The following is a 27437-nucleotide window of genomic DNA, read 5'->3' as shown; positions in this document are numbered from 1 at the left end:
TGGGCGTGGCTGTGGTGTTGGGGGAGTGTCCAGCCAGTAACCGGCGCTCTGGGCGGGAAGGCGGTAAATACGGATCCGGACGGAGCGGAGAGCCGGGCGGCGGCGGGATGAGGGCTGTGGTGGCCGGGTCTCTCCTGCTGTACGTGGCGGAGCGGGTGGCGGGTGAGTCCGGCCTCCGTAACCCGCTTTCCCCTCACCCGCTGTGTCAGCAGCAGTAACTGTGTGTGTGATGGGATTATATGTATGTGGGGGGATACTATGTGGTGGGGGGGATGGGGGATACTATGTGTATGTGATGGGACGCTGTGTAGGGTGGGGGATACTATGTGTGGGGGGGTGATACTGGGTGGGGGATACTGTGTGTGGGGTGGGGGGATACTATGTGTGTGTGATGGGACACTGTGTAGGGTGGGGGATACTATGTGTGTGTGATGGGATACGGGGTGGGGTGGGGGGATACTATATGTGTGTGATGGAGATACTGCCCTATACACTATATTAATTCTTACCATTATAGCGCACACATATTCCGCAGCGCTTTCATACAGAACATTCACATCCGTCCCAGTGGAGCTTACAATCTATATTTCCACACAATTCATGATCGGGTTCATTTTATTGTGAGAACATTAACCTACCAGTATATTTTTGGGCTGTTGGAGGAAACCCATGCAAGCACATGGAGAATATACAAACTCCACACAGTAGTGTGAATGGAACCCATTCTCTCAGTGCTGCTGGCAGAGACCTTTTAATGTCTGCCCAGTTGTGACGTCAGAGACACGCATAATGCATGGATGATTGGTGTTGACACCTGCCAATCATCAGAAAGGTTAGCTGGATTAAAGGACCTGGCACGTCTGCGGCTGAGCTGACACCTGTGATATTCTGTCTTTCAAGACGGGTCTCTGAAACTCCTTAGCAAAGAAGCTTTAATGACGTTCATTTACTAACCCTCCTTTCCATAGATGGTAAACACACATATATAGTACCTGACCCCCAGCTGGATGCTATAATTGTAGTGTAAACAGCAAATCTTATCAGCGTTGTTGCTTTAAGCTATCCTTACATTGTGTCTGATGGAAGATATACATTTGAGACCTGAAGCTATAACGGTGCCCATACACTAGTCGCATGGGTCCTCAAACTGCGGCCCTCCAGATGTTGTGAAACTACAAATCCCAGCATGCCTTGCCACAGTGTTAACACTCCCTTATAGCAAAACTGTGGCAAGGCATGCTGGGATTTGTAGTTTCACAACATCTGGAGGGCCACAGTTTGAGGACCCACTAGTGCAATCGGATAGGATGCGACATTTGAAGTACTAATTTGTACTAGATCGGATCTGGTCCTAAATGCATGTGATGCACTACAACAGCGTGCGGTCAGAAGTGTACGTGCTGCACATTTATGTAGTTTGTGATGTGAGCAAGAGCGCACACTGCAAGCCTACAACACACCGCGTATGGGCATCTTTAGTGGGGATATGGTCATTGGGTCACCAGCATGTAGGAAGGTCGACATGGGGTTTTTCACATTTTTTTGTGCCGACAGGCGGTATTTCATGCCCTACCATTCACTAGGGCAGTGGTGGCCAACCCGTGGCTCTTGAGCCTCATGCGGCTCTCCCCCTTGTAAAGTGCGGCTCCTGCTCCCAGTGCTGCCCACCGCCAGTCCCAGTCCCCCCTGCTGCCGGTTCCCTGAATCCCTTCTCCTTCTGAGGGGAGGAGAGCGCGCATCTCTCCTACCCCTTACTGTGCATCCTTGTGACTGGGCCGTCCGCCAATAAGAGCTCGCGGGCCAGCAGTCAATCAGGAGCCGGCCAGCGAGCTTTAATTGGTGGACGGCCCAGTGACAGGGAAGTGAGGGGGAAGGAGACGCGCGCTGTGCTGTGCTCTCCTCCCATCGGTGACATGACAGGAGGACTGCAGGGGGACACCAGACTGTCCTCTCCCTGCCCGGCAGCAGCAGCAGCAACAACGGTGAGTGCTGCTGGGAAATTTGTGGCTTTCTGGCACCGTAGGGGCATACCTGGCATTGTGGGGGGCATACCTGGCACCGTGGGGGGCATATGTTTATCTGGCACTATTGAGGGCATATGTATCACATTCACCCAAGGGGTCAAAATAGACTATGCCCCTTTTTTTGCGCATGCGCCCTCGGCGCGCGCATGATGTCGGCTCTTTAGCTTGACTACCGATATTTTTCAGCTCTTTACCTCTGACCGGTTGGCCACCCCTGCACTAGGGTGTGGCGGGAGAATTAAATAGTGTGCCAATCGTAGCGAGGCATTGTGCCCGAAGCATGGCGAGCACGGTGCTACCTGTGTCGACATTCGGGACAATAAAATTTGAAAAACCCTAAGTCAACTTTTTGACTGTTGACCTAGACTCCTGTTGAACAACATGCTGGTGACCTAAGGATCCACACCCCTTTAGTGACATCCATCCTTTAGCACAGGTGCTTATATCAAAACTGAAGTACTGAATAAGTCACCTGTGCTGAAGCATGGACACCACTAAAACCTGTACACACGGGGCGATTTCAGCCTTGATCGCTGTTCATCATATTATTTGCTAAGGGTGCAAGGTGCTGTTCTGATGGCGTTTAAACACTGGCAGTGGCGTCTGATTTTGCACCCTTTACAGGCTGATTTTAGCCTGAATTTGCTTACTACCCTATGGGGCAGTGAGCACTTTTGTGTGAATTCCATCCGCCATAAAGTGAGTCCGGTGCTTTGATGATACGCACTCGCGAGATAATAGCAGCTTTGTATATGTGCACATTTCTGATGCGTTGTTGTGTTCTGTCGGCAGAGTGCGCTGTGATCACACACTACTTCCTGTCTGCGCAGTATCTCTGGGCCGGATGGACTCTCGGACTTCTCCTCCCTGGTACCTTGATCCAAGCTCTCAGTTTTGTCTGGTACCGGACTGATGGTCACCCACAATGCTTCACTCTAACACTGGTGCACCTGTTGCAACTCGGGATCCTGAAGCGGTAAGAACACTTTACACCTTATATTAAAGACCAGTCTACTATGTCTTGGGAAGAATGTTAATGCTGTATGCTTATTCAATCTCTCTGTATTACACTGATTGAAGGTAAAAAAGAGAAGACATCAGAACCCACTGGCATATATACCTTTGGGTATCAAGCATGGCCGCCCTTCTTCCACATACAGCAGAGCAGTTTAAGGCTTTATATGATCCAGTCGGCACAGCAGGAAGGGGGTAGTGGAGGCTGGTAAGGCCTTCAGTGCTGTCCGCTTGGAGGCCTCCTTTCACCGGGTGTGGTATAGGGGTCCAACAGTCGGGATCCTGACAGTCATTATCCCAACGTCGGGATCCAGACTGGCCGGACCCAGACAGCATGGTGAGCGCAACTAAGCCACGCATTCTGTTCTCCCTCTATGGGGTCGTGGACCCCCACGAGGTAAAATAGTGGGTGGCTGTCGGTGTTTTGACAGTCGGGATCCCAACGTCGCGTGAATGCCTGTCGGGTGAATGCCTGTCGGGACCCCATCTGGCACCCCTTTCTCCATGGTTCTGCTACTGCGTGGGCTGTTGGGCAGAGATTGGTGATCGCTGGGCAAAATATTTTCCCCTCGGACAAACGTCAGTTTATGTACAAGATTGCCCTATTGAAGTTTCTGTATCTTGACCCCTAAGGTGGTAGACTAAGGGGGGTATTCAATCACTGTCGTGCTCCCACAGCCATCTCCCCACGGGGGAGATGGCTGCGGGGCCCTATTCCATGCTGTCTTCCCCGACAGCATTGAACAGGGTTTCTCCGCAGAACGAGCCCGACATCACAAGCTGTCGGGCTCGTTCTGCCGAGAAAAGCCGGAAATAGGCGAGCTCCCGGCCGGAGCTCGTCTATTTCCACCCTGAACTCGCGGCCACGCCCCTTGCTCGGCGGCCGGAACATTGAATCCCGGCCGCCGAGCTCCAGTCGAGCAAAGCAGAACGGGACAGGGGCACGGCTGTCGAGCTTGCTCGACAGCCGTACCCCTGACATTGAATACCCTCCTAAAGCTGGGTAACCATGGTCTGCTACAATATAAAACGCATGCAATTCTTTTGCCAGCACCTGCAAAGACGGAGCTCGCTCCATCTGTATGATGACCCAGTATGTTATTACATAAGTGAACCCACGTGTAGCTCATCAAAGAAGGTGGTGCGACCAAGCCGTTCATCATACGATGAATCGGGAGACGGCTCACGAGATCTGCGAATATATCCATAGTGTATTTCCAGCTTAAACGTCTTTTGCCAGCAAGGACATCTGCTGGCCCCTGTAGGGTGGTGCTGTCAGCGGTCTCTTCAGTCTGATTAACCTTGGTGATAGTGTCCCTGTGCAGTCTCCCAATAAGCTCATGACTTATCCAACTTGTGCGCACAGTAGAACTGAGCTGGAGACTCGCATGAGGCAGGAGAGAGACTGGGGAACCTAAGTACATAGACATGAGGGACAGTATAAGGCTTGCGAGCCATGGGGTGGAGGCTTAAAGCTGGAAAGACATGCTCGAGATACATGGGTTTGAGGGTGGAGATCACAGGGGCAGGGAGTTTGAGGGTGGAGAGACAGGTGGATGGGGCTGGAGAACACTTCGGGGAGGGGCATAAGGCTGGAGAGACAGGAGAGAGGCATGAGTGAGGAGATGCTGAAATGGGCAGGGAGGGGGGGAGCCTGGAGAAAAGGGGCAAGGAGACATGGGTGGAGGCTGGAGGCACACATGGGGTGGGATGAAGAGCTGGAGAGACAGGGGATGAAGAAAGATACGGGGTGAGGCTGTATGGGGGCCGCACTAGCTAACATTCTAAATCAGTGATTTTTAACCTTTTTACCTTGCGGCACACTAAATAAGATTTTAAAATTGCCAAGGCACACCATGAAATCCCCACAGGGCAAAATATATTGGCCCTACAGGAAAAAAAAACCTATTGGCCCTATATAAAAACCAATCACACTGGTCCCCACAGGTAACACAAATAAAATACATTAGCCCTTTACATTAAAAGAAGAGGCCAGTAAATAACAGTAAAACTGATGGTGGCTGTAAACTGGTTTGGGCATCTCTAGATCTGGGGGCACACTTGAGAACAGCTCAAGGCACACTAGTGTGCCACGGCACAGTGGTTGAAAATCACTGTTCTAAATGATGGATCTAAACTACTAGTGACATGTAATGAAATGTAACTGAAGGTTTTTCTTTGCTGTACACTGTGACATGTTCCAGTCCCCTGATCACCTATTGCCCACAACCGATGTGAGAGACAGTGGATAGTGGTCGGTGTTCTGTTCTGTACTCCTGTGTCAGTAATATGTGTCCTATATTACATTACATATAAGTGCGTATTTCTATTACAAGTGCATAATGCAATAAAGTGCATTAGCCATGGTATGTGTGGGAAGCTGCACTGGATCCGGCTCCCTGACTGGCCACACAGCTTCCAGATACACTGTAGTAACAGACCCACAGTAGCAGCATTGAGCTGAAGCCCCCATTCTGTGCATGGAATGTGCTCCGTGCAGCAGGAATCTGACCTCCTGGCTATTCCAGCCAATCTTTTGGGCGCACATCTGGAAAGGGCATCAGTCCTACATAGCAGGGAGAGTGGAAAAACCCGGCTCTCCCACCCGATCTTCAGCCCGCACAGATATTGGCTTGTATTCTGTATGACCTGCAGGTCTGTTATACAAGAGGTTAAATGGAAGTCTGTTGTTAAGGAGGCTGGTTGTCCGTTGCAGGAAATGGGATGGGTCTGACGGGCACCATCTCCTTCCCAATATTCTAATTATGTTTCCAGCTGCTCTTTCAGCACTGCTGTAGGTAAATGTAGGATGCTGCCTATGTGTGTCTGGCATTGCTGTACAATATATGTTGGACCCTATCTATACGGGATGTGGTCATTCGTCAGACTGCATTTAGGTCTACAGTCATTAGGTCGACCCCACTAGGTCGACTGGCAGGAAGGTCGACCTGACTTAAGGTCGACATGGGCCAAGGTCGACATGACTTAAGGTCGAATTTGCATAAAGGTCGACATGAGGAAGGTCGACTGGTCATAAGGTCGACATGGGTTTTTCACTGTTTTTTGATCCGAATGTCGACACAGTCGACATGGACACAGTTGGCAATGAGAATCGGACCCTCGCATCGCTCGCAATGCTTCGGGCACGGTGCCTCGCTGCGCTCGGCACACTATTTTATTCTCCCACCACGTCCTAGTGGATGGTAGGGCATGAAATACCGCCTGTCGGCACATGTCGGCTCAAAAAACAGTGAAAAACCCATGGGTTTTTCACTGTTTTTTGAGCCGACATGTGCCGACAGGCGGTATTTCATGCCCTACCATCCACTAGGGCGTGGTGGGAGAATAAAATAGTGTGCCGAGCGCAGCGAGGCACCGTGCCCGAAGCATTACGAGCGAAGCGAGCGATGCGAGGGTCCGATTCTCATTGCCAACTGTGTCCATGTCGACTGTGTCGACATTCGGATAAAAAAACAGTGAAAAACCCATGTCGACCTTATGACCAGTCGACCTTCCTCATGTCGACCTTTATGCAAATTCGACCTTGAGTCATGTCGACCTTGGCCCATGTCGACCTTAAGTCAGGTCGACCTTCCTGCCAGTCGACCTAGTGGGGTCGACCTAATGACTGTAGACCTAAATGCAGTCTGACGAATGATCCCATTCCATCTATACACGCCTTGTACTGCTGTACGTTATATGCTGGCCACTGACTATTGTATAGTACGGTTTCCCCAATCACACACTTATATTATATTATATTGTTGTTCTGTTTCCCTTGACAGGATAATATTAGCAGGTGATGACCACTGACCTATGCACCAAACATTGTATGAACAGGAAGAGAAATCACATGTGCACAACCAAGCGTAAAACTACTTCTGTCCTTATGTAACATATCAAAGGAAGTCGTTAAACCAGCATATTTATTTTATTTATTAAGTTTTTTTTATATAGCGCAGCATATTCTGTTGTGCTTTACAATAGGAGACAGTGATACAACAAACGGTATTTACAGACAGTCAAAGGTATGAGGGCCCTGCTCGCAAGCTTACAATCTATAGGGAAATAGGCATTGATAAACAAGGATAGATACTGTATTCTTTATTGCATTAATTCCACCAGAATGCAAAGGTTCCTGGTGTGCTGTATGATACGGTGACCCAGCAGTTTGGCCAGGGGTCAGGTGGATGGAAAATGTGAAAAAAGAAAGCGAGTGGATATGTGTGGACTGTACAGTGGGGATGTGATTATATAGGAATGATATCTGAAGGTTCAGTGGCTGTTTCTGTAATTTGATAAGCCTGCCTGAAGAGGTGAGTTTTTTCAGGGAACGCTTGTAGGTTTGTAGAATGGAGGAGAGTCTTAGGTGGGCAGTCAATCTCCCGCACCAATCTCCCGACAGGGGAGATGGCTGCGGGGCCCTATTCAATGCTGTCTTCCCTGACAGCATTGAGCAGGGGATCTGGGCAAAACGAGCCCGACTTAAGCAGTCAGGCTCGTTTTTCCGAGAACGGCCGGGAAGTGACGAGCTCCCGGCCGCAGCTCGCAGCCACGCCCCCTTCTCATCCTGCTGCAGACAGATGGGACATTGAATCCCGTCTGCAAATTCTAGGTCGAGCAGACTGAGAACGGGACAGGGTCACAGCTGTCGAGCCAGCTCGACAGCCGTGACCCAAGATTGAATCCCCCCCCCCCTTGTGCAAGCGCGAGCATTCCAAGGAGTGGGTGCAGCACCAAGAAATACAGTTGTGTGACATAAATGATAATAATTATAGGGGACCTTCAGAATATCCTCCTTATATTATATAGTTCCTGGCAGAAAAATAGGGGGAGATGTTACTAATACCCCTTTCAGACATACGCGAAAATCCCGGGTTTTTTCACATGAACGCGCCCAAACCCGGGACTAGTGTATGTCTGAAAGGGTATACCCGGGATTTCACTCCCGGATACTGAGCACCTGCAATTGACCAGGGTTTTTCCCGGTATTTAACTCCCGGGTATAATACCCGGCTTATGTCTGAATGGGTTTACCCGGGTTTTTCAGTTTTAAACATGTGATGTTGCTTTTTTTTGCTGCTGGGGCGTGTCCCATTTTAATGATGAAACACTGAAATGCTTGAAAAGCCTGGCTTATGTGTGAAAGTGGTATACCCGGGTATTTCCCGGATTTGAGGTGTAGTGTGAAAGGGGGTCTGTTACTAAAATCCTGGGAGTGACCTGGGTTGAAAATCCCGGGTAAACCTGGCCAAAATCCCGGGTAGTATGTCTAAAAGGGGTATTAGATGGACGTTGTATTTCAGATGGGATGTTGCTATGGGCAACCAATCAGATACTATTTTCTATTATCTAGAATGTGCTAAATAATTAAGTAGATTCTAATTGGTTGACCATGGCAACAACCTATGTGACATTCAACTCCCATCTTAGTAAATTTCTCTCATAATTTGTGTCACGTTCAGATTACAACCCATACTGGTGTGACCTCTCGCTGGTGTGACCTCTCGCTGGTGTTACTTCTCGATAAACAATCTATACAGTGGGGCCAAAAAGTGTTTGGACAGCCACCTATTGTGCACGTTACCCACTTAAAAACATGAGAGGTCTGTCATTTCCATCATAGGCACACTTCAACTGTGAGAGACAGAATGGGAGGAGGGGGGGAGGGGGAGAACAGGAAATCACATTTGTATGATTTTTAAACAATTATTTGTATACTCTTGTGGGGAAAAAATATATATTCTGCCACCTACCAACCAGCAATATTTCTGGCTCACAGGCCTGTTACTACTTCTTTAAGAAGCTCTTCTATCGTCCACTCCTTACCTGAATTAACCCCTTGGGTGGTATGCCCGGAAATTTTCCGGGCTCAGCTGCGCTGCCGCAGCGGGATGTCCTGGAAAATTTCCGGGCATACCACTTATGTGGAATAGGTGCTCGCCAGTGGTGTCCAGGTGTGCACCACCTCTAGAATACTACTACTCTACAATATGCAGCAGCTTGGTGAGAAGCGATCAACTGTTGGCGCAACTTTTAATAAATGGAAGAAATACAAGATCACTGACAATATCCCTTGACCTGGGGCTCCATGCAAGATCTCACCTTGTGGGGTATCAGTGATCTTGAGAATGGTGAGGAATCAGCCCAGAACTACATGGGGGGACCTGGTCATGTCCAACACTGCCCGGGCAACTAAGTGGCCTAGCCAGTCTTCAGACCTCAACCCAATAGAAAATATGCGGAGGGAGTTGAAAGTCCATGTTGCCCGGCGACCGCCCCAAAACATGACAGATATAGAGAAGATCTGGATGGAAGAGGGGGCCAAAATACCTGCTACAGTGTGCACAAACCTGTTTAAGAACTACAGGAAACATTTTGATCTCTGAAATTGCCGACTGAGGTTATAGTACAAAGTATTGAGTTTAACTTTTTGATTGTCCAAATATTTATTTTCCGCAAAACTATACAAATAAATTTTTAAAAATCATACAATGTGATTTCCCCACACACACACACACTAGTCACTTGTGCTGGTGGGAATGCAGGTGGCTGGGTAGCGTTAAGGACGGACTCCTCAGAGCACGTGTTTCGCCGCTCGTGGAGCGGCTTTTTCAAATCAAGGGTCAAGATTATATTCACGGTCTGCACCACCCTTTTGTATTAATGTGTAACTGAGTAATGCAGCACAAGGATAGAGAAGAAGCCAGCATAGAATTACCCAATTTACATTAATCACTGGTATAACATTAGTGACCTTTTGGGTTACCCTCAGAATGTAACTGTGGCTCTTGGTTGCTATCTTATATAACCATCCAAGGGGCTGATTTTCCTCATCCTATTGGGAAAGCATAGATGCTCTAGCAGTTTTTATTCTACCTATGCATAATGGCTAAACCCATCTAAAGTCTACTTCCCGCTAGTCCCGTCTGGACGGCCAGAGTGCCGACTTAGGGCACATTTGTGTACACAGCTCAGTAGGCTGTGAGAAGAAACGTCTTCCCTGCTGCTACCTGGCGTCTAGAACAATTGAATTGCTCTGTTTTGAGCCCCCTAGCGGTAGCCATGTGTAAAGACAACTGATTCAGACCCCAAATCTCCATTGAATTTTTTTCTTAATCTACATCATCTGAGAAATCTTGGCACATGTATGGTTTTCCGGTAGCTGGTGATTATGGGTGATGTACATTCTACACGGCTTATGCCGTGATTTGCATGCAGTGTGTATGGGTCCAATGAATTCAGGTCTTTGTAGCTCTTTTATGAAACCTATTAAGACTTGCAGTTCCTCTTTTCTCGCTGGAGTGTCGCTCTGCTTTGGTGCTTGTAGCACACTATGGTCTGAATTCCAGCACTGAGATACAGACCAGTGTGCTAGAAGCCGCAGAGCAAGAGTAAAGAGGAACTGCACGGGTTGCGACAGGTGCTAGAATGAACAGTAATTAGAGGAAGAGCTGGGTATGGCCATGGGTAGCACCAAAGCCAATGCCTGTTTCGCAGGGCCCTGACTACCCCTCCACTGATATCGCAGCGGACTGATATTTGGGGTAGCATTGGTCAGCCTGTTAATGCTACAGCTGCCTTGGTAGCCGGTAAGTTCTCTAGAGTGCAGACACATATTTAGAAGGGTGGTAATCGGGTCAGGAATGGGCAGTCTGTGACAGGCCGGTGTTTGGGTTGGATGGGAATCCTCTGGTTTCCCATTGTGTTCTATGTCAGCATTGTACGAAAGAAATGCGCTAATGCCAATGATGTGGTTTCCCTGACAGGTATGTGGACTGTCTCCGGCCTGCTGCACGGGGAAGAGACCAGGGAGAATGCGAGGCTCGGAAGCTGGTGATGAAGCAGGGGGACCTGTCACTTCTCCGGCTTATGGAGACCCTTCTACAGGCCCTCCCTCACCTACTACTGCAGGCGTACATTTACCTGACCGCGGACCATGCTGACATCTATGCAGGTTAGGTGACTGGAAGCTGCGGGTACATCCAATGCCGCCTGATTTAAAGAGCCAATATCTGCACAGATAGAGTTCACTCTATCACCCTGCACCTCTCAAAACCATTGCAGTTCCTCTTTTCTGCCTGTGGTGTCACTTTCTGCTGTGACGCTTTTAGCACAGACTGGTCTGTATCTCGGTGTTGAGATACAAAACTGAGAGGGACACCCCAGGCAGCAGAAAGGAACTGCAAGGGTTTTGCTAGAAGAGTACACTACAAAGTTCCATAAAGGAGAACTTCATCTGAAGGCTACAATCTGACGCCTACCACACGCTAAGCTAGAGTGCTGCCTGGTGATTGGTTAGACTCCAGAACTACTCATCTATGCTGCCAAGTGCTGGCCTTTGTTTTGTTCCTGCTCCACCCAATCTACATACTCTTCCTGCCAATGGGAAGCTCATAGGGGCGGGGCTATGACAATGTCTCTGCCTATCTGGCAAAGCCTAGTAAGTAACAAGACATTGGTTCCCCAGCACACTGAATAGTTTTAGCAACCAATCTAGAACCCTACATGATAATAGAATTCAGAGATATTGGTTACATATACCTGCGCAGGTGTATGATATGCCCCCAAGCCGTGTCAAGGCTTCTCTGTATATTGGGGGTCCCTAGCGCTATATCTAGGTGCAGGGTGTGGCACCCCAAAAACTATCATAAGCTAGGAGGCCCAGTGCGGCACGCCAGTGAGATACTAAGTGTTAATAATTAGTGATAGGAAGCCGAAGCTATATATAAAGAGAGAGATAAATGAAATGTAATTAAAATAAGAGAGAGATAGTGTTAGTGAGGGAAAAGTGTTAATAGAATGTAAGGGCATGCCGCACTAAAGCCACCCAGCCCAACCAGTCCAGGGGCACCACACCCCACACCACTGTTACCCTAAATTGGGTCTAAAAAGTTTTACTGAACTAATTTGAGCATCCACCACTATCTGTATGTATCTGGTAAAGCCAACAGCAGAGAGGACAGACAAGGAATATGGCGATGAGTCAGAACACCAAAAGTAAAATCCGACGTTTAGCTTAATGTACGAAGTCTCAGCCAAAACCAACATAAAATCCTTTCCTGGTTTCAGCGGATACTAGGTAGGGTAGTTCAGGGTAGTGATTGTGGGTTATGATTGGTCCTTTCATTCCTTGGCTATTGGCCGGGGTAGTAAGAGAAACCGAGTAACCCCCAGTAAGTGTGAGGATCATTTTATGGGCATCTATGTTTATGGGAATCTATTCACTCAGCACGTGTGACATCACGGAGGTATGAGTCACTAAATTTTCCGTTGTGTCTGTAAGAATGCTACATTCCTCTAAACTACACCTTCGCAAGTGCTGGGCATGCCCACCAAGAATGAAGCTGATGGGACCACATCCGCCGGCCCAGCCATGCCCCCTTGGCACCCTGCCGACGTCCTTGCGGGAACACTGTTTTCATGTTGTAGTTATTTATTCTAAATGTTTAGTACAACAATTGTTCTCCATTGGCTGCTGTTACACGGTTACTCCCTGCATTTATAAGGGGCCTGTTTTATCGCAGTCAGGAGTCTGCACCGGAACACAGAATGGATTTGTCCTCACTGCTGGCTCTCCCTGCACTCTAACGATTTGCATTGTGTTCTCCCTCCAGCCTGCAGTGCATTGCTGTGTCTGCTGTCCGTATCCTGGGGGCTCGTCTCCTTCAGTCGCTTCCTGTGTCTCCTCCGACCCGGGCACCTGTGCTTGCCATGGGCATCGGTGCTCTGCCAGCTCCTATGGAGGATTGGGATGATCGGGACACGAGTGATGGCCTTGGTGGTGTTTAGCAGAGTCTATCACGCCTGGGTATTTGCTGTTGGAGGTGAGGATGTATGAAGCCTGTGTGTGCGTGTTCTGGGCATTCCGGCGATAAACGGCTGACGCGTTACTTATTGATAACAAGCGGCTGTGTATTTGTTTGTGTAAGGACATTATATAACTGCAGTTATTGGTTTTATATAACGGTCCCCACTCCCAGAAACACACGCCCCCTCCTGTTCTCCCTTGTGTGCTGGGCTAGTCCTTCCAACCTCTGCGATTGGCCTAGTGCGTCTCTCATTGTGAGCAGCAGCGCTCTGGGTCTCTCGGTTTCAGATAATTGCCATTATCCATAGTGGCCCACCCTATTTACTAACCTGCTGTGTAAATGTTGGCTCTTGCTACAGGTTGAACAGCAGGGGTTTCATATAGTCTGAAAAATGCTGCAGAAGTTAAAATCTATACCCAAAACTGACTTCATAAATACAAAAAAGGGCTGTTTGTGTGTATGTGTAATTCTAAAAGTAAATCTCATTGCCTTAACCTGACCATAACAAAACCTGGTTTCTGGTTTTGAATTGTCATACAATGGGTATATACGTGAGGGTTAGGGTATTTTAGGTCTTGCATGGCCCATAGAATAAAGTGTACATACTGTCCGCACCTGGGACCCTAACCATAGTCCTCATCTCTCCGCAGGTGCTCATTGGCTGGTGATGTCCTTCTGGCTGGTGGCTCAGCAGACTGATGTTATCACCAGACCTTGCTACTGGAGACTGTTTAATATCCTCCTCGGAGCGGTCTACGTCTTCTGCTTCATTAATGTCCGGGACGGGCCCTCGCGGTATCGCGTTGCCATCTTTTATGTGGTAAGGGCTCAATTTTTACCCTCTGATGTTGTTCTGCTTGGTTTATGCTTTCTAGACAATCCCAGGCAAATGTGTCTCCGTGCACAGTTGTCAGCACCTCCCCCTTCGTACTGTTTGATGATTGGCCAGCTTAGCTGAGTTCACCAGAAGCAACCAATCATGTAATATCTTGCTGAGAGAAGCAACAAGCTCATTTGTACCATTAATGTTCTGGTATGACAACCCCCTCCAGCTGACACGGTGCTCCTCATCTATTGACATTTCCCCATCCATCCACTAGGGGACGATAAAGCTCCATGATGCATACAGCATGTTGGGTGCGTTATCATTTTCACTTAAATAAGACATTCATAAAAGTCCTTTAAATGGGATGCTGATGGATTACACAGGTTCTGTTCGATGAATAATAATAAATAAATGACATCTGCACAAACCGCTTCTACCCTAACAGTTGTACTTTAAACTGATGTCAGGTCATAACCAGGATTTTGTATACAAGTCCAACTCTGGTGCGCCCCAGCTGAGACCCCAATCAGAGTGGCGGTTGGACCCGCCTTATTGCACATGTGACCAGGGTGGCTGCTTGGGGATGAGATCATCTCCTAGCGCCGGCTCTCCCTATGTAGTGGCATAGAGACGGCAGTGCCCATGGACACTGGACTTGGGTTTGCCCTTTTAGACTGAGCAGCTCCCAGGTTTTTAGCGGCCGCTAAACAGGTTTATCAATTAAACAGAGCTACAGGTCAGTGGGCTCGAGGTAACGGATTGCATGATTGGTTAATAAACCATTTAATAACCTACATCTACAACCTGTAATACATGTGACACACAAACAGCGAGCTGGGCTCCGCTGCGACATTCCAATATAATGTCAGAGAATGTAAGTGCAGAACACAAAATATAACGACTCAGATTTACAGCACAGCAAATACAGTGATCTATTAAGGCCTGTTCTAGATTACATGCAGGGAATGCGGTCTATAAGGAGATGCAGATTGTCTATTCCTAAATACTGTCCGCCCACAATAGTTTGGGGTTTTTCTGTATGCTGCTATGGGACTTCCTGCTCGCGCTCCTCTGTCATTGTGCGATCCCTGTATGACTGACGATGAGGGTGAGATGGTGCTTACGGTCTGACCGTCTGCGTCTTGTTATAGAATTATTGCTAATTGGGAGCAGACCCCGATGCTGTTTGTGATTTACTATATTATTTTTGTTTGTGTGATTTATGCGTAAACCGATTTACAACATAATTACATTCGCTGTACCGGTTAACCCACTACTTAATGTTTTTGTTATTTAAAATGTAACCAGTATGTGTTATATTGTGTGATCTTGGGAACACAGATGAACAAATTAAACTGCAATTCTATTGCTAGTGGACGTATAAGACACGCCTGGCTCCAGCACAATAATTGGCGGCATGTTCTGTATTACAAGTTATTTATATAGCGCACACATATCCGCAGCGACTTACATACAGTATTTGGCCATATCAGTCCCTGCCCCAGTGGAGCTTACAATCTATAGTAGTGTTCACCACAGCAGACAGCGACACCCCAGGCAGGGAAGAGGAACTGCATGGATTTTAAAAGATAGCGGGTGCTAGAATGAACACTATTTCTCTTTCAATGGTCCTGGTGACACAGCTTCACATTGGGATGTAGGAGGGTCCGCAGGAGCCAGGCACCTATCCTAAAGCTTTTGGAGGGTAGGCTCCTCCCCTACTGCATCCCAGATTCCTCAGTTCGTGTTAGGTGCCCACTGGAGTGGGTGCTATTCTAAAGGGCTGCTGGAGCAGCCGAAGGAGTAGAGTTAGTTAGGGTTTTTATTATTTTATTAACTTCTACACTAGCTAGGTAGGCACAGTGTGAGGATTCTCATTAGTGAATCCTCGCACTGCTAGCGCAGCAGGAGCTGACAGAAACGAGTCCTGTCAGCTCACTGTGCACGAGGGAGACGCTGTCTGGCCTCCCTGTGCAGCGCTTACAGCTTCTTTTAAGAAGCTGCCTGGGCTCCGGAGCGCTCTGAAACCGGCTTCACGCTAGGTGGGGATCATGGGGGACAGGCGCTCCGTGATGGCGGCGGCCATTTTCTGCGGAGCTTACACACTGAGCTCCTATACTGAGAGGACAGCAGTGTTGTTACAGGCATGTTCCGAGTGGTCCCCAGCTGAGGGGGAGATACTGGAACGAGGAGATCCTACAATGGGAGCGGCTGTCTGGGGGTAGTTGGCGCCAAAAGTCACAGACCCCGCAGCAGCAGGGACTTGGTCCCTTCCCTCACTCTGTTTTTGGCGCCATTCAGAACGCTTGCAGCGGAGCTGAGCTGGCTTACTGATCCTGACAGAGTGATTGGATTTCCTGGGCTTCGCTTTCCCCATTCTGAAGACTACAGAAAGCTAAGTGGCTGAGTACACTGTATATAATGTATGTACATTTAATGCTGTGACTGTGTTATTGAGAACATCATGTCTGAGCAACAGTCTGTGGTTTTGGGGGAGGGAGCCTTTAATGCATTGAGCGCTTGCAGTGGTTGTACACTGAAATTTGTCCCTAAGGGGGGCTTTTGTATTTTATGCGCTGCTGTGAAACCCATGGGGAGTGAACCCCAGAGGGTAGTGCATCGGACCTTGCGAGGGCTGAGTCCCTGAGACAGGTCTGAAAATGCTTTGGTGCATTACTGGACAGGCAGAGTGATGGCTGGTAATTTCCCTAGACCAGGGCCATTCTCTCAGCAGTCCGGCCAGCTCTTTGCCTCGGACCCAGACAGATCCTGACTTATACAAGTCATGCAGGATACTGCTATGGGAATCAGCAGGTTTAAATTACTTGTTTGACAAGCTTTATGGTTATTCTGGGGGGACCCCTAAAAGGTCTTATTCAGTGCCATTATTAGCTGCTGATGAGGAGGGAGAGTACACAGACATACCCTGGGTTCAGGGTGATGTTTCTGAAGAGTCCTCACCCTCAGGGGTGGAGGATTTGATTACTGCTGTAAACAGACATTGAATTTGTCTGTGAAGTAAAAAAAAAAAAAACTCCTGCTAAGGTTGTTTTTTAAGAGACAGCGTGAGGGAAATGATATCTCTCTGCAGACAAGGGTTTACAAGATTTATTGGAAAACCCCTGACAAAAGGCTTTAGATGCCAAAATAGATGGTTAAGCCTGTATCCCATGCCTGAGGATCATGCAGACCTCTGGGAAAATGTTCCAGTGGTAGAGGCTTCTGTGGTATACTTGTCAAAAGCCACTGTGCTACCAGTGCAAGCCTTCAAGCAAGCAAGTCCTCTGATTGGCTTCAGTCTGGGTCTCTAAGGCCAGGATTGGTGGGTCAGTGACCTGTGCTCTAGTTGACATACTGTTTTGTGTGTGTTGTTACTATGCAGAGAAGTCTAATGCTGCTGCAGAAAGGTGATTCAGGCTGAGCAGGAAGCTCTCAAAATGGCTGCCAGAGTTTCCTCAGTGTTTGGAATGCCAGGAGAGTGCTCTGGCTTATAGCTTGGAAGACAGATAACAAGTCTAAAAAGGCTTAGAGGCATTTGCTTTTAAAGGAAAGCTGTTATTGGTTTACAACTGGAAGAGATTAATAAGCAGGCCACAGGTGGAAAAAAAAAAAAGCACTTTCCTGCCTACCCCTGCAGCCAAAGCAGACATCAAGGTTTTCTGCTTTCAGGCCATCCTTTCGGCCCTCCCCTAGAGGAGGTGCGTCCTTTTGAGGACAGTCTTTTAAGGGATAGTCTCAGTCCTCCAGGGGCAAGGCCCCAAAGTCAAAATTTGGTTCTTTTTATAAGAAACCATAGGAGAGGAAAAATCCTCCGCATACTGCCAGGGGTTTTGCCCGGCGGTGTTTAAGGAGGGGGGACGTCTGTCACTGTTCAGAGACGCAGGGGCACTGTTAGACCGGAACGCTTGGGTTAGAAATATAACCCAGGGTTAAAAGATTCCCTTCAAAGTTCTTCCACCGAGAAGGTTCATTCCTACACCACTACCAAAGGAGGCTCGGCTCCGTACAGCTCTCTTGGGAGCGGCTCATTCTCTTTTAGAGAAGGGTGTGGTAGGCCCGGTCCCCAGAGCGGAGGGAAAAAAAAAAAAGGCTTTTATTTCACTCTGTTTTTGGTGCCCAAACCAGACGGGTCTTTCAGCTGATCCTAAACTTAAAGGCATTAATAGCCATTTGTGGGTAGACCATTTCAAAATAGAGTCTCTACGGTCTGTGCTGCTAAGCCGGGACCAGGGAGAATTTTTAGCGTCCATGAAGGTCCAGGACGCATACTTGCAGGTTCCTATCCACCCGGAACATCAGGCACTATTGGGGTGTGCAATAGGAGACCTTCTCCTGTAATTACAGGCGTTGCCTTTTGGTCTGGCCACAGCGTCAAGGGTATTCACCAAATAATGTCAGAAATGGCGGATGTGCTTCGACTGACGGAAATCATGGTTATTCCATTTTTGGACGACCTGCGGTTTAAAGCGGAGTCAGCAGACAAGTGAAGAGTCACTTGGCAGAAACCATCAGGTTTTGCAGATTCACGGCTGGCTTTTAAATTTACAAAAATCTCAATCAGTGCCGTCACAGAGACTCCAATTCTTGGGGATTGGTCTGGATACCCAGTTGCATTGGGTGTTTCTACCAGAGGCATAGGCCAGGGATCTGGCTGCCTTGGTACAGGAGATCCTAGGGTCTCAGAGCACAGCAGTATGGAGGTGCCTCAAACTGCTGGGGAAGATGATGGCGTCTTTCGAGACGTTACAGTTCGCCAGGTTCCACTCTAGAGTGTCCCAGTGGACAGGGAACACTCAGACCATGAGGTCAGAACAAATGGTGTTGTTTTCAGAAACTCGATCCTTCCTAAAATGGTGGATGGAGGTGGATTCCCTTCGGGGGAGTCGGTCCCTGCAGTCCTGGAGCTGGGTGGTAGTCACTACCGACGTCAGTCTCAGAGGCTGAGGGGCAGTAGTCGTGGACCTGCGTCTGCAGGGCTTGTGGACTTTAGAGCAGAAAGACTGATACTTTACAGTCTGCCTTACTGATCAACATCTTGGAACTGAGGGCTGTGTGGAAGAGGTTTTCTCTGGCGGGAGAAAAGATTACAAGAGCTCCCTTTTAGGCATTCAGACCGACAACGTCACAGCTGTGGCGTATCTGAATCACCAGGGAGGCACACACAGCAATCTGGCCATGTGGGAGGTGTCCCGAATCTTCTTGTGGGCGGAACAGAATGTTCTAGCATTATCAGCAATCTTCATACCAGGAGTGGAGAATATAGAGGCCGACTTCCTGAGCAGGGAGAAACTGATGGAAGGAAAATGGAGGCTGAATCCACAAGTATTCCACTAGATTACAATAAGGGGGAAACCCCGGATAGGGACCTGAAGGCATACAGGTTCATCCATCAGGTACCCAGGTTGTATGACAGGACGTGGGATCCACTGGCAGAAGCAGTGGATGCCATGACTATCCCCTGGGAGGGGAATCTTCTTTATGATTTAACGCCAGTTCCAATGCTGGCAAGAGAGTTGAAAACAATACAGGCCCAGACAATTCCAGTAATTTTAGTGGCCCCAGATTGGCCAGGGAGATCCTGGTACTCGAGGCTTCAGAGATTCTCTGTGGACTCGTGGCGTCTACCTCTGAGGTCAGACCTTCTAAAACAAGGACCGTTCAACCAGCTGGATTCAGCTCGATTAATTTTGACGGTCTGGCTGTTGAAAACGCCATTTTGAGGAATATAGGATTCTCAGAGGCGGTGGTTAATGCAATGAGGAAAGCCAGAAAGTCAGTGTCTTATGTAAATTATTTTGGGGCCTGGAAGACCTATATTTGGTGGTGTGTAAGACAGAGGTCACGCACATCGAGATTTAAAATGGCTAAATTGTTGGAGTTTTTTACAGGAGGGCCTTTCCTCTGGGTTAGGCCTTCAGTCACTCAGAGTACATATCTCGACCGTGTCAATTTTTCTTTCCAAAGAAGGATTGCGTTAGAACCAGAAGTACAGACCTTCCTGCAGGGGGTTTATCTATTGAAACCTCCCTACAACCAACCAGTAGCGCCAGGGGAATTATCTCTGGCTCTGGAGTACCTTAAAGAGGCGCCTTTTGAGCCGTTAAGGTCGGTTGACCTTAGTTTCCTTTCAGGGAAGCTGGTATTTTTGTTGGCGGTGGCGTCAGAAAAAAAAAAAAAAAATATCGGAGTTGATTGCTTTGTTCTTCAAGTCTTCCTCCCTTATATGTCATGATGATAGGGCTGCCTTTCGGACAGTACCCCTAGATTTTTACCAAAAGTAGTCTCTGCTTTTCATCTAAATCAGGAGATTGTTCTGCCTGTGTTTCAACCCCCAGAGGGTTGTTAGGAAAAGGGACAAATTGAGGAATTTGGATGTTGTGCGCGTCTTGCGCGTTTATGTGGACAGAGTTAAGAGTGTCAGAAAGACTGATACTTTACTGGTTTGTATGACATACACAAACTTAGTTGGCCTGCTTCTAAGCAGACCATTGCTAGGTGGTTGCGCTCTGTTATTGCGTTTGCATATACTAAAGTTGGTAGGCCTGTACCGGCCAGGATTAATGCGCATACCACCAGGTCGGTTGCCACCTCTTGGGCGGTTCGGCATGGGGCAACAGCTGAGCAGGTTTGCAGGGCTGCCACTTGGTCTTCTGTTCATACTTTTGCCAAATTCGATAGGTTCCATGAGTTCGCGTCGGTGGACGCATCATTCGGGCAAGCAGTGATGAAAACTGCAGACCTGAGCGTACCCACCCAAAAGGACCGGCTCTGGAACGTCCCAATGTGAAGCTGTGTCACCAGGACCATTGAAAGAGAAAAAGGGATTTTTGTAAGAACTTACCGTTCGAATCCCTTTCTCTGATATGGTCCTGGTGACACAGCGATCCCTCCCTTACGCTCAGTAAGTATGCCAGTGTTCATGATGTTTCATGTTATAATTGGTTGAAAAGTTAAATTTAAAATTGTGCATATAATATGTGCAGGTGTTTGTACTGAGTTAATGTATTCCAGTGGCTTTGAAAGATTGAACTGAGGAATCTGGGATGCAGTAGGGGAGGAGCCTACCCTCCAAAAGCTTTAGGATAGGTGCCTGGCTCCTGCGGACCCTCCTACATCCCAATGTGAAGCTGTGTCACCAGGACCATATCAGAGAAAGGGATTCGAACGGTAAGTTCTTACAAAAATCCCTTTATAGTCCCTACCACATGTACACACACATTCACACTAGGGTTCGTTTTGTCGGGAGCCAATTAACCTACCAGTATTTTTTTGGTTTGTGGGAGACAATCAGAGTACCCTGAGGCACGGGGAGAATATACAAACTCTACACAGTTAGGGCCATGGTGGGAATCGTACCCATTACACCGTCCGTGCTGCAATCCGTCTGCACAACTGACATGCGTTCAACACAGTGGAGTCCCTGCTTTTAGCCCACAGGCAAGATGATCATATACCGTGTTTCCCCGATAATAAGACACTGTCTTATTTTTTTTCAACCAACAAAAAACACCATAGGCCTTATTTTCAGGGGAGGTCTTATTTTAAACATGCCTCTGTCCTCCTTTTAAACATGGCCAAATCCTCCTTTAAAACATGCCCCAGTGCTCCTTGTAAACATGCCCCCAGTCCTCCATTAAATAGAGGGAACGTACCATAACAGCCTCCTTTAAACACAACTCCTTTCTCTCTCAGTCTTAGCAACGCCAGCGCTCCGTGCTCTGCTGCAGCCGCGTGATGTGCGCGTCGACGTCACGCCTCCTCCCGCAATGCATCCCTGGGACCGGGAGCAGAAGCGGCTTCTGTAGAAGCCTGTGGTCTCTAAATACCTCAGCGGTGAGCGGAAGTCACCCGAGGTTAGCGGGGGCTAGAATTTATTGTTTGGAACCCAGTGCATTGAAAATTTAATCTGCCTTATTTTCGGGGGAGGTCTTATTTTGGACACATGTCCAAAATCTGGGGTAGGTCTTATTTTCGGGGGAGGTCTAATTATCGGGGAAACACGGTAGGAATGAGCTGATGGGGCAGTATTAGGATGTAAGAATCCATGCTAAGTCTGTATAGTAGAACCATATAATGGTACGCCTTTTATGTTTATGAATGGAGGGGATTAAGGGGCCCGGAGTAGTATCTAGCCTTGGGCTCCCATTGGGGTATTAGGTTCTGTATGAGAACGAAACCTATTAACATTTGAGACGATGTGTAACATAAAGCTGTGTAAATTGTATTGAATACCGTATCCTCCCTTCCATACCTCCGCTAGATCATGTTACTGGAAAACTGCGTTCTGCTGCTGCTGTCCACAGACTTCCTGCAGGAGGCAGTGTGGAGCAACGTTAAGCTATCAGCTGCTGTCATGTCAGGATCTCTTATTGGTGAGCGATTAGTCATGCCTAATAAAGATCACTTGTCGTTTTTTATGCCTTGTTAAAAGCGTAACTAAGTTTGAAGCCTTATTTCAATGGAACTCATTGTGTAACACAACCGCAGGCTTTATTTAATGTTACTGGTCATTTTCCATGTTGTAGCATTTAAATTGCTTGCAAAAACAATAAAACAAGCGTGCTGGATTTAAAGCATGTTGGACACCATAAAGAAACATTTAAAGGTTAAATAGTACATACATATCAAAGTGACTCTAACCAAATGGCCTTATTATAGGATTCCATAGTTTCTTTTACAGGTAGGTAGGCTCCGAGCTATACTGTTATATGGGAGGTTGGTGCGTTTTTGGTGTATTAGATGAACCTGATTTTATTTGTTGTCTTATCCCATGAATAAATAAGTAATGCTAACCCCCAAAATAAGCAAAGTTAACTGTATATACTGGTCGGAGACACAAGTTGGACCTGTTTTCCATTGAACTGCCCCGGGAGGGCTCCTTCCGACTTATTACATGCATGTTAAAGAACTGCCGGGGGAGTTCAATGGAAATCTGATGCAATGCATTGTGGATGCTAAAAAAGACCCGTGATGTGTCCAATTCCGATTGTCTTATTTGCTGCACATTAGATCTCTAGGATCCAATCCGATGCACACGGGAACACTACAATCTGATGTCGCACACCTCCAATTGTGGGACGATTTCACACAATATATTGGATGAAATTGGACCTGTGTATGGGCACTTATTGAATGAATCCTTACTTACGCAACTGGATATTTTTTTATGGAGACCTCAGATATATATTTTATTTTTAGCAATTTTTTATTTTGTCAAAAAATGTCTGTTTTAGTGACCTAAATACCAATATGGGTGTCTATGGAGCCCCCTCCCTAGCATTCATAGATCTCTACTGTACCACCACCCCTGTGGTATTATCCTCCTGCGCTCAAGTTATCCGCGTTCAGTATACAGACGCCGCCATACTGACTACTGCTGGGAGACTAGCGCCAGAATCCCAACATCAATTAGGATGCCGATAAGTAATTTATGCTGGGGGCGGGATAGCTTCAGGGAAGGGGGGGTGTGTGTGTGTGTGTGTAAGGTTTTGGTACTAGTGGGTGGGGGGGTTAGGGTGTGGATTAGGTTTAGACACTAGTAGAAAGGGTTAGGACACTTAGAGACCCTGACTAGATTCTCCATGTCAGAATGCCATGGTCTTTTGACTGGCGGCATCCAACCTTCCAGGGTAGCCTATGTATCCCTCCTCCTCACCACTGTGTCTATAAGTCCATTAAAGAATAAACAAGCCCGTCCTTCCCTCACTTGCTGCAAGCTCTATAACTCAACAGAATACCCCCACCAGGGGCAATTTATTTTTTTCCTAATCCCCCGATGTACAAGAAGGTAGAACTGAGGTAATTCTTTGCTATAGGCGGCTTATGGAACACTACCCCTTGTCCTGTGTGTATTCGCTCGATCTGTTGTAAGTAACATGTTTTGTTTTTTTTTCTCCCTGATTTATAGGCTTTGCCGCTTTAATTATTTACTATACTCTGCTGCACCCCAAATCGACAGAAATCACCCAGAGCTTAAAGACATTTGGAGCGGCCCATAACCAGGGGGAGGAGTCTTCATTCTCCTCCCGGTGGTGGCATCAAATGTCTAACAAAGAGGTGGATGACTTATTTAGAAGACAAGACCTCGATCCAAAGACAGGAGAGCAGGAAACCGTAACTGAAAGCCAAGACCTTGCCTGGATGAAGGTGGCCACAAATCACCATCACCTGCTGCTTTTGAAACTAGCCATGAAGACCGGAAACCAGTCAAAAATAAACGCAGCGTTTGGTGACGGTGGCCCCAGAGACCCCTTTGACTTTGGGTGCGCTCTGAATGCTCAGCAGCCTCTGATGAAGACAAATGTAGTATCTGGCCAAAATAAATTTGTGCACCCTAATGGTATCTATTTAAAGTCGGAGCCGTGGTTTTTGGGTCAAATGCAAGAGGATAGTGACCCAGGTCACAAGCATGGACCACAGGAATCGTCTACATACGTGACTCTGGGAAACTCTTCAGCTGGGGAAGGTGGATCTGGGAAGGATGTGGGGAATGTATTGGCTGCAGATGGCCGGACTTGTTGCTTTGCCAAGGTATCTGAGGTGGCAACAGCTAGATCCCCAAGCAATGGGATGCTGGGCAGTGCCACATTGTACTTCAGCGCACACACTGATGGGATGGCACTCTCGGAGAAGGATGTAGACTGCTTAGTGGCGGTGCCAGAGACTGAGTTAAAAGCATCAGTGGACAGTCCCTTAAAGGAAAAACCTGAGAACAAGGCTGTTGAGGCCAAGGAGCTACCAGTCATGTGCGTCAGTCCTATTCTAAGCCTGGCAGCCAACAGCAACTTCCAGAGGAGCATTGCCGAGGAAGGGGCCAGCCTGTGCGAGGAATCGGATGTGTCCACTGATGAGACGGAAATCCTGGGCGCTGAGGAACCTTCAGGGAAAAGCCGTTACCACTTACTAACTGCCGGGGCTCTCCCTCCATCTGTGACTGGAAGGCTCATCAAGGAGGAGAAACCATGTTTCACGTCCACCCCCATACCACAAGCCGCACGTGTAGATCTAGGACTACGGCAGGAGACCAAAGCCAGAAGAAGGCTTGATCAGGCGACTGAGACAACCTAGTCATGACTAATTTCTCAAAGTCAGAAGAGCTTCTTGGTTGCAATATAAAACCCAACTTCCAATGGGATTGGCTGAAGAGTTTAGTATTACATAATAATATGCTGTCTCCGATATTGACCTGTCCATCAGGATTGGAGAAAGTGACTTGTTCTGATGGTGTGGACAGCGCATGGCTCATAGCAGACGTGGCTGTCACTTAAGTTACCAAATGTTAGTGTAAAGCTTAAAGGTGCGTCTCTAACGGTCCGTACATTTCCATTGTAACAGAGGGTGGGTCCGGATTGTTATATGAAACGGGTATCCCAGTGACTTTCATGCTCAGCCACGCCTACAGCGTTCCTTCTCTGCAAATCACGGAGGAGATGTCCTGCGAGTGCCGTCAGTGTTCGTATAATGATGTACGAATTGGCATGAAACTTATACCCAGTCGCTGCTGCAAATCGTCAAACATTTCCGGGGAGATTCCTCATATATAATAATTATATAGTATTAATCTTGCATTTAACTGTAATACGTATGTTTTATGTAGTATTATATTTTACCAAGGGATGACAAATTTCTACACCCTAAGGTCATGACCTGACGGGTATATTTATTTTAGCTGATGCACTGCCCTATAAGCCGCAAGCTTTGTTCCTGTAGGACAGAAACCTATATATAAGGGAAATAAATTTGTAGCTGCTGCCTGCGCCGTAAGGTAGTTTTATAAGCGGTATTACCTGATCGTCAGCCTATTGGGTCACTGGAAGCAGCGCAACTGGCCAATGGTATTAGTCCCTGGTGGATGGATGGCCAATGATATTAGTCCCTGGTGGACGAACGGTTGTGTTTTACATGCATCATCTCTCTGCCATTGGCATGATAGTAATAAGTCATTTGATCTATACATAGACTGGAACCAGTAGCTTCTGTAATCTCCTGCAGAAGAGCATGCTATGCTATTGGGGGGGGGGGGGTTTGTTGCTCCCGCGGCTGCAGGCATCCTATACGTTAATGCAGACATCACTGCTAGCAAACCCCCTAAGTTACTCCAGCATGTGCTGATGGGGCCCTTTTGGGTTTGGGGGCCCTTTCGTTTTTCTTGGCGTCTAGTTTGGCTTCTAAATGCCGTAAAACCCATATACACAATAATAAAAGTTCATGGTTATGTGAGAACCTAATAATAACCCAAATAATCTTTGTGGTTGAGACTTGGTATTTATAATATACTGGACCAAAGGTATGAATGGCAATCTACCTGGTGTTTAGCTTACGGGACCTGTTACTGTAGATCTAATATATTTTGTAGCATACAGATATTTTATGAAGCCTTTCTGCACACTACTTTTTATATAAAATATTTAATAATATTGTCTTATGAAAATGTGACGGTCGGACATTTCTGATACTGTTGTGTTCCCAACATTCCTACCTTTGTAAACCAGCAGCCGTGCGACAACGTCTGAATAACCCCCCTAAGTCACGGCTTCCTCTGACATCACTTCTGGTTATCCAGGATGAGGCGCCGTCACCCCTCCTCTCCTAGCAATGTATTTTGCAATATGCTGGTAGAGTCTTGGTCCAGGCGGAACAGACTCAGGACTCTGATTTGGGATCTGCTTGGTGTTACTAATGAAGTGCTTTCGTTGACCTTACTTCTGCCTGTATTTATATTAAAATGAAGTTGGAAATGGTCATGAACATATTATTACATAAGTTCTCATGAATGACTCGGTACATAGTAAAGCTCTGTAATGCAATGCTTTCCTGCACATTTATTATACATGTGGGATTATTATCTGGACAAGTATAAATTAAGGTTCCTTAGCAGATAATATGGAAGTGTTATAACTCTGTTTGTGTGTATCTAACAATAAACCAGAGCGTGCCTTGACTGTATTGCTGCCTTTACTTCGGGATTAGGGAGGCCAATCCCGGGGCATTTTTTCAATCCCGAGATTCAGGATTGAAAAATTCTCAATCCCGGGATTGGCCTCCCTAATAAATAAAAAAAAATGACCCGTCCCCCAAATATCAATATTAATGCCCTCTTACTTCGCCCCGCCTGCCCGCCCGCCACTCTTCCCAATCCCCCTGCCCTGCGCTGTCACTTACAGAGGTAGTGGTGACAGGCAGGAGCGATGTCCATCCAGCGGCGGGGCGGGCGGGCGGCTGAGCGATTGTGTGCTTGTGCTGAATTTAGTGCACTGACAGGCATGGCGGCGGACGGGCTGTGCAGCGTGGCGTGATGTCAGGGGTCACGCTGGACAGCCTGAACGCCGTCATGCCTGTCATCACAGAGCACCTGCACACAGCGGAGAGCGGACCAATCGGCCACTGGAGCAGACAGCCGGGCAGCATCTGAGCCATTCTAAAGTTCTCAGCGCTGCCCGGCTTTGAAAAAAAAAGTACATTTAGCACTGGGATACTAATCCCGAAATCCCGGGATTGAAACCTTCAATCCCGGGATTCAAATCCCGACGATTTTAGGCCTAAATCCCGGGATCCCGCCGATCCCGGGATTGGCCTCCCTATTCGGGATATGTCTGGTCTGCGTGTCCTGCATCCTAGACGTGAGACGATTCAGTCTGGATTTCTTTATCATTCTATTGGCTAAAAATTTCCAGAAATTATAATAGCCCCTCCCCCCTCTGAGTAGTCTTGTCCAGAATGGGTGCATTTATCTTAACCAGTGCTACACTCTTCCCTGGAGAT

The 27437-nt window shown here is 47.6% G+C and overlaps 1 protein-coding gene across 1 annotated transcript; it reads left to right on the top strand.

Moving 5' to 3' along the window:
• On the top strand, positions 1-26616 carry XKR5 (XK related 5). Its single transcript, XM_083178760.1, has 7 exons — positions 1-162; positions 2817-3000; positions 10808-10995; positions 12656-12865; positions 13501-13670; positions 21937-22048; positions 23584-26616. Exons 1-7 carry the CDS (start codon positions 108-110, stop codon positions 24741-24743), a joined length of 2079 nt encoding a protein of 692 aa, XP_083034886.1. The 5' UTR covers positions 1-107; the 3' UTR covers positions 24744-26616.
• Positions 26617-27437: the final 821 nt, after the last annotated feature.

The sequence above is a fragment of the Crinia signifera genome, chromosome 3, assembly GCF_055691185.1.
Source record: "Crinia signifera chromosome 3, ASM5569118v1, whole genome shotgun sequence".
In the NCBI taxonomy this organism is placed as follows: domain Eukaryota; kingdom Metazoa; phylum Chordata; class Amphibia; order Anura; family Myobatrachidae; genus Crinia; species Crinia signifera.
Note: the sequence above shows the minus strand (reverse complement) of the source record. Positions and strands in the feature narration are given on the sequence as shown.